The sequence below is a fragment of the Suricata suricatta genome, chromosome 11, assembly GCF_006229205.1.
Source record: "Suricata suricatta isolate VVHF042 chromosome 11, meerkat_22Aug2017_6uvM2_HiC, whole genome shotgun sequence".
Lineage (NCBI taxonomy): Eukaryota > Metazoa > Chordata > Mammalia > Carnivora > Herpestidae > Suricata > Suricata suricatta.
This window is the reverse complement of record NC_043710.1, coordinates 53636929-53656074: the sequence shown is the minus strand read 5'-3', so window position 1 is coordinate 53656074 and position 19146 is coordinate 53636929. Positions and strand designations below refer to the sequence as shown.

The 19146-nt window shown below is 37.6% G+C and overlaps 1 protein-coding gene across 7 annotated transcripts in view; it reads right to left on the bottom strand.

The window, feature by feature from the left end:
* The window catches only part of NUP98 (nucleoporin 98), a 114028-nt gene that overhangs the window by 17220 nt on the left and 77662 nt on the right, over positions 1-19146 (bottom strand). For all 7 annotated transcript variants that reach the window (XM_029915340.1, XM_029915344.1, XM_029915345.1 and 4 more), the window contains 8 exons: positions 15275-15457; positions 14445-14601; positions 12463-12892; positions 10527-10753; positions 8460-8726; positions 3594-3751; positions 2580-2723; positions 1222-1364 (listed from right to left, as the gene is read on the bottom strand). In XM_029915340.1, coding sequence (XP_029771200.1) covers positions 1222-1364; positions 2580-2723; positions 3594-3751; positions 8460-8726; positions 10527-10753; positions 12463-12892; positions 14445-14601; positions 15275-15457 — 1709 coding nt within the window. The remainder of the gene's footprint in view (positions 1-1221; positions 1365-2579; positions 2724-3593; positions 3752-8459; positions 8727-10526; positions 10754-12462; positions 12893-14444; positions 14602-15274; positions 15458-19146) is intronic.

The window sequence follows — 19146 nt, the reverse complement described above, 5'->3', positions numbered from 1 at the left end:
GATCTCACAATGGGGAGATGGAACCCTGCATCAGGGCTGGAATCAGGGTCAGGGTCAGGGTCTGGCATTGGGTGTGGAGACTGCTTAAGATTCTCTTTCTCCCCTCCTCCAGTCCCCCCCAAAACAAAACACAAAACATCAATAACAACACACACACACACACACAATGAGATGCCACTCTATACCCACCAAAGTGACAGAATTTTTACAAATGACAATACCAGGGGTGCCTGGGTTGTTCAGTCAGTTGAGCATCTGACTCTTGATTTTGGTTCAAGCCCATTCATGGATTGGGCCCCATGGGCCCCATGTCAGGCTCCATGCGGGGGGTGTGAAGCCTGCTTGGGATTCTCTCTCTGCCCGTCCCCATCACCCCCATCTCTCTCAAAATAAAAACAAACAAAAACTTAATATCAAAAAAATTATTAAAGTTTATTTATTTTGAAAGAGAGAGAGAGAAAGAGAGAGATGCAGAGCCTGAATTGGGGTTTGTTCTCATGAACTGTGAGATCATGACCTCAAACGAAATCAAGAGTTGGGGCGCTTGACCCACTGAGCCACTCAGGTGCCCTGACAATACCAAATTTTGAAGAGGATATGGAACAGCTAGAGGTCTTGGTAGGAATGTAAAATTATGTGAACACTTATGGATACAAATGTTCATGGCATCTTTACTCATAATAACCAAAATCAAGAAAAACTATCCATCAACAAATGAATAAATTATGCAATTAAAAAACCCTTCTGATACACCTTTTAACATAGATAAATCTCAAAACAATTATATGAGTGAAAAGATAACAAAATGATCCCAATTTTATAAAATTCTAGGATAGCAAAATTAGTTTAGAGTAACAAAAAGTCAGTTTGTTGTCTGGAGGTTGGGGATTGATTGCAAAGGGGCATGAGAGAACTTTCTGGGGCAACGTAATTGTTATATTGATCGGGGGTAACTGTTAGCTCAATTGTACCTTGACAGTAACATTACATTAAAATGCACACTTCATTATCTGTAAATTGTATCTACTTAAAGTGGACTAATTTTGAGATTTCTAATTCTAGTTTCAATGTTCTCGTATTCAACTACTATGAATTTTACTTTGTTAATTTATATAAACTTAGGGCAATCTGGCCTCACATTAAAAGGAAAAGACTCAGGAAAGGACTCCCTAGGGCTGATTAAGCACTCAAGTGACTATCACATGTGCCTGTCTGATTTACCTGTCACTGTAGAGTTTTAGAAGGTGAAAGCAGACATCTTGAAGTGGTCTCTGTGAGTTTTTCTCCTCCTCTATCACGTAGCCAGAGCCCTCCAGGTATGAAGGAAGTGGGGAGCAGGCATAACTCTCGGCCTCGGAGGAATTCTGAAGGGAAGAATTTGATACAACAGTACATCAGCTGCTACTAGATGTGATCATGTCTCAATTATACTACTTATACACATGTATTAAGAATGATGACACCCTGGGGCACCTGGATGGCTCAGTCGGTTAAGCGTCCAACTCAGCTCAGGTCATGATCTCACGGTTCATGAGTTCAACCCCAGTTGGGCTCTGTGCTGACAGATCAGAGCCTGGAGCCTGCTTTGGAGTCTATGTATCCCTCTCTCTCTGCCCCAACCCCACTTGTGCTCTCTTTCTCTTTAAAAAATGAATAAACTTTTTTTAAGGAAAAAAATTTAAGAATGGTATCAGCTTAATGGAATGTGTCATGGATCTTAAACTTATTTTAAACAGGACTTCAAGGGATTATCAAAGACTATGGATAGCTATCACTAGTCCTCCTTTCTTGTCACAATTCTTATATTCAGTTTCTTAAGTGTTCTCTTTCTCCCGACATTTTTATCAAAGACAATAAATATGGACAGTAAGAAAAAAAACCCTGAAGAAATGATGGCTTTAAAAACATTAATAATGGGGTGCCTGAGTGGTTCAGTCAGTTAAGAGTCTGATTCTTGGTTCTGGCTCAGGTCATGATCTCACGATTTGTGGGTTCAAGCCCCGAGTTGAACTCTGCACTGACAGTGCAGAGCCTGCTTGGGATTCTCTCTCTCTCTCTCTCTCTCTCTCTCTCTCTCTCTCTCAAAATAAATAAATAAACATTTAAAAAAATATAAAAACATTAATAATATTTTAACTCCAACACTGTCAAGTCCTATGAAATATGATGATATTCAGAGGCAAACTTTTCATGCCTGCTAATTTGGATCTATACCAACTTGAGGTTGAGCTGTATCTCAAGAAATTCCCAAAGGAATAAGACAGCATTAGGAATAAAGAAAAACTGTCTCATCTGGGGGACAGGAAAACAACTTTAAGAAAGTCATCTGTGGAAACATCATATTAAATAAAATAGAAGCAGAGACTTGGAGAAGTTTAAGAGTAACCCTGTCTAGAAGCAGGAGAAAAGCAAAGTTTCCCACCAGATTTCCTGGGTCTGTTTCAATTTGACAGTACTTTCAAAAAAAAAGTAGCTAGGAAAAAGTATTATAAAGTGTGACTTGATGGTTTTTTTTCTCTGCAGCACTTTTCTGACAAAATGAGCCAAGACATTTGGTTGGCTCTACTGGACACAAATACCTGAAATGCTTCTTCATACATGCTGAGTGCTCTGGAAATAGAGGCTGTTGGTGGAAGCAAATACCAAAGATGGACAGCCAGGGAGCGTTTCCAGTCCAACTGTGAGCACACATTGATTTGCCTCTCCTCTGAGACCTGCCATACCTGCAGGAAACAAAATCATCATCACAGCTATGTGTTATACATTATCTTGTTACTCAGATCTGCAAGTCACTTACGTATTTTTTTACAGTAATCTTTATGACCAATGTAGGGCTCAAACTCACCACCGTAGATCAAGAGTTATATGCTTTACCAACTGGACCAGCCAGGCACCCTATTCAAGTAACATTTTAAATGAACTAGATTAGCAGTGTATAACTGCTACAAAATACACAGCTCTTTGGCGGCAGATGAGCGGGTAGATGTTAGACAATTGGTGCTGTTGAGATGAAAACCGTTTAGAGCGAAGAGGAGGTCTTCTCACTGCCCACAGTTGCTGTCCTACAGAATTTTACGATGTTCATAAATTCTGACCAGCTATTTCATTTTTGGAAAGTGATATCAAGATTTCAACCAGGCAGGTAGCAAGCAGAAAACTGGTTTAAAATAATTACGGTATATCATCCACAAAATGAATAAAAGTGGCTATTAAAAAGAGTGATACTACACAACATGAAAAAATGCCCATATACAGTAAGTACACTGCAAGGATAATTTGTTTTCTATGAATATACACACATGTGTAAATATATACACATATATGTTGATACAGAGTTAAAACATGTCTGGAAAGACAGACTAAAAATTATTTATCTTAGTGTTTTAATTTCTATATAACCAGTTGTTTCGTTTTGTGCAATGTACATGTTGTACCTTTGTAATTTGAAAATACTTCCACTAAAATTTAAAAACAAGTTGCTTAGTTATTGTGTAACAGTGTAAAATTTACAAAGATAGCTCTGTCCCTTAATCTGAAGCCATCCTGAATTTATAAGACAATTTATGCAAGTGTATGAAGAAAGAGCAAAGTACCGGTTTTCCAGCTAACAAGGCAAAGATCCGCAGTCTCTCATCCTGGATGAAAGAGTTAGCCTGGAGCTGATGCCAGTCCACCAGCTGCATGGTAAGCAGCTCTCGGACTGACTGGCTGCCCACCAACTGGGATAAAAGAAGGGCAAGACGATGATCACCTATAAGAGAAACAGAAATTCTCTAGCAACTACTGAGGATTTACAGACTTGGGGAAACACTAGGTATTATTTCTTCCAGCTCTCAGGAGGGAGAACTTTACACAGTGACTGCTTTCTGCAGTAGTGACAAAATACTGACTTACCATTTTCTGCCTGGGAAGAAAATATTCATAGTAGTTTAACCTAAATTACATAAAGACGGTATACAGAGATTGATTAAAGACCTACTATTACTTCTGTGACCCTACATAAAGTACTTCATCTGTAAAATGGAGGAAAGTATCATCTGATTCAAAGGCCTACAGTGAAAACGAAGATGACATAATTGAAAACATGCCCAACTAGAATGGCACTGAGAAATGGCCAACTGAAAGTTAGAGGAAAAGCATATATGTGCGGTATAAAAAGAATCACTGAGTCTTTTACTCTCATAGGTCTAATAATGTCTTTTACTAAAAATTTTTAAGTACAAAAGGCTGAGAGAATAAAAAGATTCTAATTAACCAGAATGTGAGGTGACAAATTTTGGTTTATGAAACTTCCAATTAAGGTGTAAGTTAAGAGAAAAATGCCCTTCCTACAAACCTTGTAAAGTCAACAATCTTTCTCCTTTCGTTTTTACATATGGGTCAGTGCTTACATGTCTATATAAACTACCATTCTACCAGAAACTGAGGCTATCAACTCAAAAGAGTTTCCTTCACAAACTAGAGGGGTCTAAAGGAAGAAAAATCATGCATCAGGAACACATCTGGAAATGTACCAGGCCAAGGAGTCTCTTTTTATATAGGCAATCAAAGCATGACTGGACTATGATTCAGGTAGTAAGTGCTGTGGCTCACTTGACCATGAGCTGCTAGTATTCTAGGTGAATAATACTAAAAGGAAAAAAGAAAAAATTCTTTTTGGTATATATACAGAATCCCAAAGAGAGGATTTACTGGCCAATATTTATAAACATATAAAGATGGTCAAGTTCAAAGCTTGATGCAATCCATTCATTTAGATCTTCTCTTTGCTTTGATCACACAACCAACCAATCAGCTTCTGCCCATGCTTGATTTTTCATGTAGACTTTCCCATTGATGAGGACATACACTAAGCAAATAGCAGGACCCTAGGGTACTTCCTCAAGCTAATTTTAGTGTACAGTGCAAGGTAAGAATAAAAATTAATCTTTTGCATGTGAATATCCAACTATCTCAGCGTATCTGTTGAAAAGACCATCCTTTCCACATTTAAATTGTCTTGGCACCTTTGTCAAAAATCAACTGAATCTAAGTGGAAGGGTTTTATATTGAAGTCTCATTTCTGCTCTATTCTGTTGTTCTATATTCATTCTTACGCCAGTACCACATTGCATTATGTAATGCAGCTTTATAAAAGTTTTGAAATTAGAAAAGTATTGAGTTCTCTAATTTTTAAAAAATTTTTTATGTTTATTTATTATTGATACAGAGAGAAACAGAGCATGAGTGGGGGAGGGCAGAGAGCAAGGAAGACCCAGAATCTGAAACCCGCTCCAGGCTTTGAGCTATCTGCACAGAGCCTGACGCGGGGCTCAAACTCAAAACCATGAGGTCATGACCTGGGCTGAAGTCGGGCACTTAACTGACTGAGCCACCCAGGCACCCCTTTGTTCTTCTTTTAAAAGAAGAAGATTTCAAAATAAGGACCAGCCTATTAATTTCTGCAAAAATGCCAGCTGTGGATTTTGATAGAAAATGCACTGAGGGGCGCCTGGGTGCCTCAGTTAGTTAACGCAGACTTCAGCTCAGGTCATGATCTCATGGTTCGTGGGTTCGAGCCCCACATTGGGTTCTGTGAGGATAGTTCAGAGCCTGGAGCCTGTTTCAGATTCTGTGTCTCCCTCTCTCTCTCTGCCCCTCCCCCACTCATGCTCTGTCTCGCTCTGTCTCAAAAATAAACTATAAAAAAAAAAAAAGAAAATAACACTGAATGTACAAATTAACTTGCAGAAAACACATCTTAATAACACTGACGATCCCAATCCACCAGTGGTTCTCAATCTGAGTGGTTTTGTTCCGCAGGGAACACTTGGCAATGTCTAGAAATATTTTTTAGTTGTCACAACCGAGGGTAAAGTACTCTTATGGGTAGAGGTCAGGGATGCTGTTAAATATCTTACAATGCCCGGGACAGCCTCCACAACAAAAAATTACCAGCCAAAAATGACAAGAGTGCTGAACTGAGATGTATTCCTTGAATGTGGAATGTTTCCTCCTTTATTTAGATCTTTATTTCCTCAGCAATGTTTTATAGTTATAGTAAAGTCTCATTTTTGTTATTTATTCCTTAAGTATTTTATTCTTTCTGATGTTATGGGCAATGCCACTGTTTTTCTCACTTTATTTTTGGATAGCTGGTTGCTAATTCATAGAAATGAACTGAATTTTGTATACTAATCTTCACTCTTGACTCTTGAGGTCTTATTTAGTCCCACTGCCTTTTCTGTGGATTACTTAGAACTGAACTGTATATATACGGAATCATGCCATCTTTTAGTAGACAGTTTTACCCGTTCCTTCTTCATATGTATGACTTTTTTGCTTCTTTTCCTTATCTCATTACACTGGCTACAACATTCACTATAATGTTGTAAAGAAATGGTGTTCCCAATCTTAGGGTGAAATTGTTCAGTCTTTCAACATTAAGTATGATGTTAACTATAGTTTTTCTGTACATGTGCTTTGACATCTGGGTTATAATGTCATCATGGAATGAGTTGGAAAGTGTTCCCCTCTATTTTCTGAAGAGTTGCAGAGGACTGATATGACTTCTTCTTTAAATATATGATAGGGCTCACCAGTGAAGACATCTGGATGAGCTATTTTGAGTGAATACTTTTAATTACTAATTCAACTTCTTTATTTGTTACAGATCTATTTAGATTTTCTACTTTTTCTTGAATTGGTTTTGTAATTTATACCTTCCTGGAATTTGTCAATGTTATCTAAGTTCTTTTATTTTTTGACACAGAATTTCTCATAGTATTCCCTTCCTTTTCTGTAGGGCTAGTACATTCCCTTTTTTGGTAATATGTGTCTCCCCTGAACCCCCTCCATGATCAGTGTAGTTAAAGCTTTGTAAGCTTTCTCAATCTTTTCACGGAACTAATTTTTGGTGTTATTGATTACTGTTTTTTTCTTTTTTTGTTGTCATTTTCACTGATTTCTGTTCTAATCTTTAGTATTTCCTTCTTTTACCTTTTGGTTTATTTCTTATTTTGCTAGTTTCTTAAAGTAGAAGCTTAGGTTATTTATTTGAAGTCTTTCTTGTTTGCTGGGTAGATATCAGATAACATTGATAGTTTCTTGTTTGCTGGGTAGATATCAGATAACATTGATAGTGTTCAAAAATTTTATATTCTTGATATTGTTTAGTTGTTCTATCAATTATTAAAAGTGGAGGTAGTAAAGCAAAAGTTTTTAGTAAGCTGAAAGGCACTGCCTTGTCAAAAGTTTAACCTTAAAGTAAGAAAAAAAAAAAAGGAGGAAGGAGTAGAATTTATGAACAAATAAATCTAAGGACCTGACTTCCAGCAGTCCTTAAGATCCTCTTTTGCTATATATGTGTGTGTGTGTGTTGATAAGCATAACTTTGTCTCTTTAATGATTCATAATCTTTTTAGCTTTATAGAAGGCCAATCCTATAGACAAATTCTCTCTGCACAAAAATATATGAAGACCACAAAGGCATTGAGCTAAACATGTAGTGACAGTAGAATGCAAGTGGCCATGTATATAATAAGTTCTTGATTCTAGCTTTTCCTATGATTTGTTCCTTATAATCCCCAAACTGGCCAAGTCCCCCAAAGATAAATCCAAGAAACTTACTTGGTTTCACATAAGGTAGGTTTCAGTAACAAAGCCTGATCAGAGATCAACTTATACATAAATTAAAAATTGAACTATGCCATCCTTTATTCTTATCAAGATTTGTGTCTAGACAGTTATTAAGTACTTACTGAATGCCTCTCACTAGTGGAAGGGGAAAAGAAATATATAATGGGAAGACCTTAAAAAAACAAGAATATCTGAACCTAGAAATTAAATTTACATATTTACCTGAATGAAATACAGTGAATTAATGCAAAATGCAGATGTTTCAAAGGTTCAAAGTACTGCTTATCGTGGGGAAGAAAAAGCCTAAATGTCAAAAAAGGAGTTCCCTAACGTTCATACATAAAAGAATACTGAGAAGCATTTGACTATAATGTCTATACTATAGGAGATGAATAGAACACAGTATGTTTGTGTACTTTGTGTGTTGTGTGTATGTGTGTGTGTATACAGCAGCAGGATACCATCTTTGAAAAGTTTACATGCATGTATTGTTTTGTATACACAAATTTTAATATACCTTATATATTACAAAGTAAATAGTCCAAGTACAATCTGTATACTGAAATGTCTGCTAAATGCTAAAGGATGCAGGTGATTTGGATTGCTTTTTGCTTATCTGCATCTGCAAATGCATCTGTAGCATACAAAATTAATTTTAATTAAGTAAAACTTAATGTTTAAGGCTCTATAAAGAAAACTTTAGTTCTTGGGGAACCAGCCATATTCTTGGGAAGTTTATACTTAATTCAGGTTAGAGACATAGGCAAATTAACAATTAAGGGGTAGGGACAGTGAATAGCAGACAGACAGGGAGGGGTGCAGGGAAGGACCATATGCCCTACCTGACTGCTGGGCCAGAGAGCAGGCCTCACTGATTCTCTTGCCCGTGAGGTAGCTGAAGACAGCCTCCACAGGCTTGTCTTTTCGGGTTAAGGAGACTTCCTCCTCAATCTGAGGTGCGGCAGTATAGGATAGCCAGCGAGAGAAAGTTCTTCTACGTTCCAGAATCTGAATGTATTCATTGGGCTCATCCAACTGGCTGTCAGTCTCCTTCAGGTGGCCCCATAAGGCTTCGCATAATGTCCATGCTAGGCTCCAGTGCTTCACAACTAAAGAAGGGACAGGAAAATAATGCTATGACATGAAGTCAAAGTAACTACAGAGAGGACATCAGTCTCATTGTGGCATAAAAATACATAAATTAATAAATACCCCAAACAACCATTCAAGTTGATTTCCCTGAATCTGTCTCTGGCTCACTCTGCTGTGTCTTACAAGTCCCAGGTTTGTAGTGTAACTGCTTGTTCACTCCATGTTCCTGTGGTACTTGTTATAACATATGTAACTCTATGCTCCTTTAAACTGGTTCCTCTAGCTGAATTATGGCTAATATAATCTCAAATGACAAAGAAAAGTCCTCTAACTTGATTAAATTCTGTTTACAAAATGCTTTAAGAAATATGAAGTGCTCTAAAAACTTGTGAGAGAGTATTCTCTCCTGCAATAGGCAAAGCCTAACATTTACTGAGCCTAAATGACACTATTCAGAGCACTTAAGAGTAAAAGCCAACTTTAACTTCACCATGTACAGTAGATACCATCTTCATTTTACAGATGAGGAAACTAAAGTAACTTGCTCAAAGTTATAGGCAAAATGTAGTAGAGTCAGGATTTGAACCCAAGTAATAAGTCCAGTGCTATTAACTACTATTCATATTGCTCCTCAAGAAGGAAAACAAGACAGAAGCAGGGTTTACCACTAAGCCAAATACAAGTATGCACTGGGAAGATGTCTCACATGTTTGAAAAGATGATGAGACAACTGAAGCAAACACAAATGAACATATACAATTCTCAAAACGTGTGGCATATGACAGTCTAAAATAGTTGCCATTTTTCAATGATGTTGAAATGTTATCAAATATGTAATTAAGTATAATTTTTCTACTATTTGAAATAATAAGTTCCCAAATTAGAAAAGCCTGTTATCAAAGCATTGGTTTAGAAAACCATGCTTACAATAGTTACAGAAAAGTAAAAGAGGTTAGGAAGCGAATTATGAATACTAAAATTGTTGGGAAGACCAAAAGAGACATAGAAGAATGGGTAGGATTTAGAAAAGCAAGGGGGTGCACCTCAGTGGCTCAATTAAGTGTCTGCCTCTTGATCTTGGCTCAGGTCATGATCTTGTGGTTCGTGGGGTTGAGCCCCATGTCAGCTCTGTGCTGACAGCGTGAGAGCCTGCTTGGGATTCTTTCTCCTTGCCCCTCCCCTGCTGGCATGCTCTTTCTCTCTCTCTCTCTCTCAAAATAAACAAATACACTTAATAAAAAAAAAAAAAAGAAAGAGGGGCGCTTGGGTGGCTCAGTCGGTTAAGCCTCCGGCTTCGGCTCAGGTCAGATCTCACGTTTGTGGGTTTGAGCCCCGCGTCAGGCTCTGTGCTGACAGCTAGCTCAGAGCCTGGAGCCTGTTTTCGGTTCTGTGTCTCCTTCTTTCTCTCTCTGCCCCTCCCCCTCTCATGCTCTGTCTCTCTCTGTATCAAAAATAAATAAAACATTAAAAAAAAAGTTAAAAAAAATAAAAAAGAAAAAAGAAAAAAAAAAGAAAGAAGGAATGGCTTTCTCTCCCTATGTTCTGAGTGGAGAAAGGAATGCAATTTCAAAAATCCAAGGAATTTGGCTACAACTCCTGTGAACAAGGACTTGTATATTAAAAGGGCATAAGAGTAACTGTAAGAAATGTTATCATTTCCTCTTCCTTGGGATTTTGCTCTTTGCAACCCAACTACAGACAAGTGCAAGCTCAGGCATCTGCCTACTACCCTGGCATAAGGAAATCTGACCTCCCCTGAACACATGCTCCTACTCTAAGTCCTGAAACATCAAAGGTTAGACATAGTCCATACTCACTTTGTGCTTCCAAAAAGTCTCCTGATGCTTTCTTAACCCAATTTGCATAGTCATGAATGACAGCAACTCCAGGATTAGGGACAATGAGAGGACACAACTCATCTACATGGACAGTGCTGTGCTTTAATTTGAGGTCTAGAGGTATCTGGTATAACTGCAGGTCTTCATCTGGTTTTTGTCTCAAACTGAGTTTTTCCAAATGAACTTTGAATGGAGACTCCGTTAGGCTACAAGAGCAAATGACAAGACAGAAAATGAAGATAAGACAGATGCTAGAATTTTGCTACAAATAAACCTTTGTTTATTTTTATGATTCAAAGAGAAAGCAAATCATTCCCCTGTGATTTTAAAGAAATTATATTCCCTAATGTCAAACTATAATGAACTTATTTGCTGTAGAATGAGTAAACAAATGATCTGGCCCATGCATTGGGCCCAAAGGTTTCTTAAGGCCAGATTATAACAAGCATGGGAATCAATGCAGTTGGACTTTGAACTGGCTTCAACATTTATCTAGGTATTATGAAATCCAAGGGCCAAAGGCCAACATTTATCTAGGTATTATGAAATCCAAGGGCCAAAGGCCATTGTTGGGACACTGATTTCTCAAATTATACTTAGTGAGGTATCAAAAGTTGTGAGGCTAAGGTTACAGATACTGTGGAACTGACTAAAAATTAAGATGAGCATATAATCAAACTCACCTTGATCCAATTTAAGACTGAAATTAACAACTTTCAAAGCATAACATCACGTATAACCTATATTTAGGATCAACATTACTAACTGTGAGGTTCAAGAGATGCTGTTGTTTTGCATTTCCTCAAAGTTAACTTTAAATACCAAACATAATAGGTAGTCACAGTCATTTAATCTGTAGTAAAGACAGCACAATTTGTTATAAACAATAAACAGAAAAACATCATATATTTTGCACAAAACTGTATGTAAATGGTTAATAACTACCAGAACTGTGTATATTTACATGTATGTGTATATATGCATGTGTACACACATATATGCACATATATAATCTATATGTATACTCATACACGTATATAAAGTATACAGAACCATAAGCACACATACATAAACGTTAATGGGGGGATTATGTAACAATATTATAGCATACATAGCTACCAGATGTCATCTTTTTTTTTTTAAGTGAGTCCAATGTACTGCTTGAACTCATGAAGCCGAGATCAAGCGTTGTATGTTCTAATGACCAAGCTAGTCAGGTGTCCCTATCAAATGTCATCTTATTTCCAAATTCTTATGCATGGATTATACCCAGTTTATACATTCATCTTACCAGGTGCAAGATATAGGAAATGTGCTTAGTTGAGAAAATACCTTACATATGAAAAAAAAGTCACAAATATCTGAGTGAGAAAATAGAAAAAGATGACTACTGCAATATAAAGAATGAAAACCCAAGGAATGCTGCAGCATCAGCTTTGGGTCTGTTACATTTCCAATTAAAGCTTAGCCACTAAGTAAGTATTATACTCTTCATATCTTGATGGTACAAATAGAGTTATCTTATTAATTGGTTTGGTTTCTAATTATACAAATATCTTGTGCTATCTAAAATTGTACTAAGAACAAGGGTGCCTGGGTGGCTCAGTCAGTTGAGCATCCAACTTTGGCTCAAGTCATGATCTCACAGTTTGTGAGTTCGAGTCCCACATTAGGCTTGCTGCTGTCAGCCCAGAGCCTAATTTGGATCCTCTGTCCCCTTTCTCTCTACCCTTGCCTCACTTGTGCTCTCTCAAAAATAAAGAAACATTAAAAAAAGTAAATTTAAAGAACACTGCACTAAGAACATACTTAGATCACAAAGCAAGGCCCTGACTTTGCGTCTTCTGATAACGAAAGTTTTTTTCTCATCTACCAAGTTGCTTTTTTCAAAATGCATAAAGAAAATGTGACTCACGATTTAACAGCTATTGGATTAGGCAGGAATCCATATTCCATAGAATCCGCATTTTGATGATTTTCCAGTTCATGCGAGCCACTCAGCTGTTCTCCACTATTAGCAAGAGTCCAGTTGGGGCCCCAACCAACTCGAAACGAGCGTCCCATAAATAGGGCCATGTCCATCAAGAGTTTCCCCTTGCCATAGGTGACAGACTTTTCAAGAGGGACTAGGCCGGGTTGTCTACGTGTACCCACGGTTTTCAACTGAACTTCAGGGGCTGGGCTGGGCACTGTAAACACAGAGGTGAGGAGTGGAGGGACAGACCAAGGGCACGTGGGTGGGATATTCATCAAAGATGATGCTCTGGGGGTGCGACATTCTTGTACAGAGGCACTTGGTGACAGAAAAGCTCCACTAGTAAATTTTGATTGCAGTAAACCACCAACTGAAATAGGGGGAAAAAAGGACTATTAGAAAATATAGTCTCTATTGCTTCTTGAACAGCAATCATTAGTGAGGCTAAAATTATAGTTTTAGTAAACCAACTAAATTAGATATAGATGACGAGAAGCAAGTCATAATCTGTGGAATACTGTTTCACCAGGAAACCGAGGCAGGCATTTGTGATGATGATGATGCCACAACAATATTAACATTAACAACAAACAGTACCACTACTATTTATTTGCTCTTTTAATATAGTTTACTGTCAAGTTGGTTTCCATTATAACACCCAGTGCTCATCCCAACAAATGCCCTCCTCCATGGCCATCACCCATTTCCCCTTCTCCCCCACCCCCCATCAACCCTCAGTTTGTTCTCAGTATTTAAGAGTCTCTTGCTACCACTACTATTTGAAAAAATTATTTCACTCTTATTTGTGAAAGATGCTGTATAAGCCATTTGTATACATGGTTTCATTTCACCCTTCATAAACTTCATACGAACAACACTATTATCCCCATTTTATAGGAGGGAAAACTGGGCTCTGAAAAGTGATTAGTCCAAATGCACAAAGCTACTAATGGCAGGATTGAGAGACAAGCCCTTATCAGAATGCCAAATGTACACATTTCTTAATTCACTCCAAAGCTCATGCTAGGCTCCACAAAACAAAAACCCACGGAGGAATCTTGTGTCTTTCAGAGGACAGTTCTTATTACTATTGCCTGCTTTCTAATTTCATATGATTCCTGCCTAAAGCAAAGAGGTAGTAATCGAAGTATGAGATTTTCATGTACTGCCCGTTATAGAAAAGGCTGTTATGTTTAATTGATGCTTTATTAGTTAAAATATTTTTAAAATGGGTTAATAAGGGCACTTGAAAGAATTGAAAAATAAAGTTTTAAAGGCAATATAAAAAAATACCTTTGTAGTAGTTCTTCTGGCCTTTAAAACGTTTTGAGATTATATGTGCTTAAGCCCTTTGTTGATATCAATACCTTCTAATCCCACATCGTTATATGCCCACAAGAAGAAAAAAGGGAAAGCTTTAAAATCAAGTATCACTTCCCTGGGAATTTGGGGAGGTTTACGAAAAAGTAGAAATGTGATAAGTTTTGTGCATTGTAAGAAGCAACATTTGCCCCCGGAAGGCAATAAAATAAGGATAGCATGAGGACAGCACAAAATTGTATAGTGCAGGTCAACTTGCTCATTCTATCAGCGATAAAAACTTGCTCATTTTATCAGTGATAAAAATTAGAAAATCTGAAATTACTATCTAGTCCACATTCATAAGCAAATCAAAACATAACCTAAACAAAATACAAATGCTTTATTCTCCATGCAACTTCTACATCTGCAACACTAAAGCAGATTATGTTTTTAAAAACTAGCCCTACCTAACATCTTTAGAAGAGTACATTTCCTCTTGGCATCCTTATGTCATATGCCTTTAGGGGGATATTTGCTAGAGAAGTTGATTCAGATTAGAAGAAAATATATGAAAAGCAGGGCTTTACAGCTTTCTTGTAAAAGAGCATCGTTCACAGTACCTAAAGAACGGGATTTCGACGAGTGGGATGCTGAAATGGGGAGCCTGGGGGAACAGACTTCTTGAGAAGTGTCTGTTTTAGAAGGAAGGTGACTGAAGCGTTGATCCACGACCATATCTACATCTTCTTCATCAGCAAGCAATGATGCTTTCATGATCTAAAAAGGCAATATCTATAGAATGAATGTGTTCCCTGAAATCCAAAGGCCATACAAGAAAAATGCGTTTACAATAACCAATATATTGCTCTGCCTGAAAGCTATGTCCAGATACTATAATATCTGTGTGACTGCATGTGCCTGAGGGACAGAAGTAATAGAACACTCCTCTTTCTATCTAGTGTCCCACCAAAGTGTGGCACACAGCAATTGCTCACCTATATGCAGAATGATTAATTTCGAACATAAGACAAAGGCTAAACGTCTAACATGCCAAAAGGCACAGGCAAGGGGAAGTTGAGACAGAGTTTAAAGAAAACTGTTATCCACTAGGCTATTAAAAAAAACTTTTATGGAGCACTTTCAAGAACCTCAAAACCACCTTATAGAGAAAAACCTGTGCTCATAGATGTTAAATAATTGGCCTAAAGTCACATAGTAATAGTTATAAAACTGGAATAAAAATCCAGGTCTTCTGAATCTCAATATAGCCTTCCCTCCCAGAACAGAAAAATGAGGCCCATATATGGGCCATATTTTGGTTTTTCTTCATTCTAATGACCATTCAATGCTCTACAGTAAATAATCAAGGAGGAGGCCTGATGTGATTGATGCAAGGGAGATAAACATTAGTTTGGCTTCCTGTTGTAGTAAGGGTAGGTTAGGACTTCACCTGTAAGACATGTGGATTAATTCCGAGTGAAGATGCAATGTGTGTTGAGGCAGACACAGGTTCCTGATCCTCAGGCACGCTCTCTTCTAACATGGAATCCAAAACTGGCTCCTGGGTGATATCTACCATGTCACTGTCCAGTTCCACAACCCTCCCTAACTGCTCCACCTCTGGGCTCTGGCTCTGTAGACAGCAGAAAGATCAGGGAAGCAGCATTAAATTTTACCAAATAGAGCTTCTAGACCATATTTTATTCAGAATATGATACCGTAATAATAGATTCTGTCCATTCTGTGACAATGTGAGGTAGCATATTTGCTAAACAGGATTTACCAATAATTACCCAAAATCCCCCTGTAGCTATTTGAGATCCAAATATGGATACATAAAATCACCTTTTTGTAATATATTAAGGTCTGGTGTCTGGAACGTAAGCCCCACCCTGAACAAACGGTGGTCTTCAGACAAAGATTATGCTTAGCTGATAGAGCTAGCAAATATAACTTTCTGATATACACAGGGTGAGCCTGCCCTCACATTGCTTTGTAGCCAGAAGCCATTGGGAAAAGAGAATAAAGGATATAAATACCAAAGTCTCCAGTAATTTTCTATTTTCTTAAAGAAAACACTTGGAAATAAATTTCCAGTTAACCCAAGTTTGGTCCTAGAATTTATCTTTTCTGTGACTGTATCCTAAAGGTTAGCTGGAATCTACATATGCAGTACCATGTAAAGTATGAGAAATGTCTACCTTAATTCCCCAAAAGTATAACTAAGGAATATTAGGAACTTTTTTTTTTAAGTAGACTCAACACCATGGCGCCTGGGTGGCTTAGTCGGTTAAGTGTCTGACTTCAGCTCGGGTCATTCAGCTCAGATCGTGTTTTCACGGTTTGTGAGGTCAAGCCTTATGTTGGGCTCTGTGCTGACAGCTCAGCCTGGAGTTTGCTTTGGATTCTGTATCCTCCTCTCTCTCTGCCCCTTCCTTGCTTGCACTCTCTCAAAAATAAATAAGCATTAAAAATATTTTTTAAATACAGTAGGTTCCCTACCCATCGTGGGGCTTGAACTCATGACACTGAGATCAAGAGTTATGGGGCAACTGGGCAGCTCAGTTTGTTGGGGGTCTGACTTCAGCTCAGGTCATGATCTCGTAGTTCATGGGTTCGAACCCTGCATTGGGTTCTGTGCTGACAGCTCAGAGCCTGGAGCCTGCTTTGGATTCTGCGGTCTCCCTCTCTCTCTCTGCCCCTCCCCAACTCGTGCTCTGTCTCTGTCTCAAAAGCAAATAAACTATTAAAAAAAAAAAAAAAGAGTTGCATGCTCTACCAACTAAGCCAACCAGGTAGCCTCTTAGAAACAATTTTAGGGGCACCTGGGTGGCTCAGTCGGTTAAGTGTCCGGCTTCGGCTCAGGTCATGATCTTGTGATTCGTCGTGGGTTTGAGCCCTGCGTCAGGCTCTGTGCTGAATGCTAGCTCGGAGCCTGGAGCCTGCTTTGGATTCTGTATCTCCCTCTCTCTCTGACCCTCCCCTGCTCATGCTCTCTCTGTCTCTCAAAAATAAATTAAAATTAAAAAAAAAGAAACAATTTTAATTTAGGAATAATTCCTTTATGTTCAAGTGTCAAGAGCTATATTTACATTTATTAAACAGTTTTCAAGATATACCCGTGACTAACAGTTTATGATTTAAAAAAATAAATAACTCATCAACCTGGAGCACACTATAAAATAACTGTTGCAGTACAAATTAAGTATGTCCTAAACTTGCATACTACCTGGTAAAATGGTGACAAGTGGCTAAGGCAATTTATGAAACATTCACAAAAAGTTTTACCACTTACTCTTTTTTATCATTTATAGATTATAAATCTTTCAAAATTTTGGGCTTATCTTCATAAGTGGCCTATTTCATCTAACCCTCAAATAGATGCTAATGTGTAACAGGTAGTTTTAAAAAATTTCATAAGGCGCTTGGGTGGTTCAGTTGGTTGAGCATCTGATTCTTGATTTTGGCTGGGGTCATGGTCTCACAGTTCATGGGATTGAGCCCCATGTCAAGCTCTGTGCTCCAGCACAAAATTCTCTCTCCCCATCTCTCTGCTCCTCCCCTGCTCATGTTCTCTCTCAAAATACATAAATAAACATTAAAAATAATTTCATGATTACTTTGAACAAAGAAATAACCATTAGTGTAACTTTCTCAACTTTATTTTTAATAGTCTATTAGCTATTACTCCCTTGCATTCCTTTAACCAATATCCTTACTAAAAGGATGACTGCTCTCATTTATAACTGCAGAAAAACGGAATTGTTGGATACATAGTAAATTACAACTGAAGACATGAACAATCCCAAAGGACTGCTCTAAGAAAACTAGATAATAGTGAAACGCAAAAATGATACTCTTTTTTACCTAATGTTGAGGCTAAAGGCAAGCGTGACGACCCTTATGCTCTATAATTCTGGAAAAAATAAAATAAAAAGTAGCCCTGGTCATGATGTTCCCAGTTTATTTACAAGAATTATGGGAACACTCTAGCTCCAAAGGCTGCCTAGTACATTAGAGTTTTTAACCAATTCACTTTTTGGAAGCTATTAAACTATTCTACATCCCGTATGTTAACCTATCAGTTAGAATACCCTCCCCCTGTTGGGTTCCCATTACATTCTGTCTAAACCTGTTTTTTATGATCTATCATGATACATTATAAATTCTTACATATGTAGTGTTTATTTGTCCCAAAACATTGTCAAGGCTTGAAAACAGAGATTATGGCCTACTGTTTTCTGTATCAATCACCAAGTACATTGTTAAATTCAACATTCACTTTTTTGGTCAATTCTATTGCCTAGTGTAGTGCCTGGCACACAGTAGAAAAGGCAATTAATAATAACCATGAAAGAACAAGGAGCGAAGATGGGTGGGAGGAAAGGAAAAAAGGAGAGAATGGTTTCAACTTACATTACTTGACAAGAAATAACAGCAGCAAAAGACGTTCACTTAGAACACTAAGGCAAAATGAAAGGATTTCATCAAGTAACTCGATTAGAGACCTAAGGGATCCAGTATATTCTTCAGAAATTCACTAAAGTATATGCCAAGTAAGGATCAAGGTTCTATTTGCTCCACCCTCACACATAAACTTTAAAGCTCTGAGTGATGTATCATGTAATAAGTGGATAAGGGGGAAGTGAATTACTATGAAACTATGAGGAGGTGGGAAGCTCCTAGAACCCCCGTTAGTGAATTTTGTTAAAGTTTATCTAAGTAACTGAGGTACACTCCCTCAAAAGATGCCTGTGTACTTATTATCTGATAAATATTGCTCCCTCAAGCCAGTCCTGGAAAGAAAAGTAGGTTAATAATAATAATAATAATAATGATTATAATAATAATAAAGATGGCTCAGAAGGAATCAAGACAGTTAAAAAAAAGTTCTTGTGAGATCTTTGGAAAAGAAAGGCAAATACTGGGAAAAGCAGCCAAATGCGTTCATATTCTATAATCTCTTGAAAGTAGATCTTATTTATGTCTAAACACCAGCACAGTATATTAAAAATTCTAAGTGTACAGATAATTTCTGTAAAAGGACTGTCTCTTTAGATACATGGAAGGTGAGATTTCATGACTAAAACCTTCAAGGATTTTAGAAACCTCACTTTCCACCTCAAGAGAATCTTTGTCATACAAACAAAGCTGCCAATAGCCCTAAAGATGAAGCATGTCTTAATCCAGTAGATAAAGTACTTCAAGCAGGTAAAGTAAATCATAACATCTTTTATTCAACAAAGGGCAAACAACCAATCCATGGTCAAATAGGTATTTAAGTAAGTCATACTGTCCTTTCTGCCAAATAGTTTACTATGG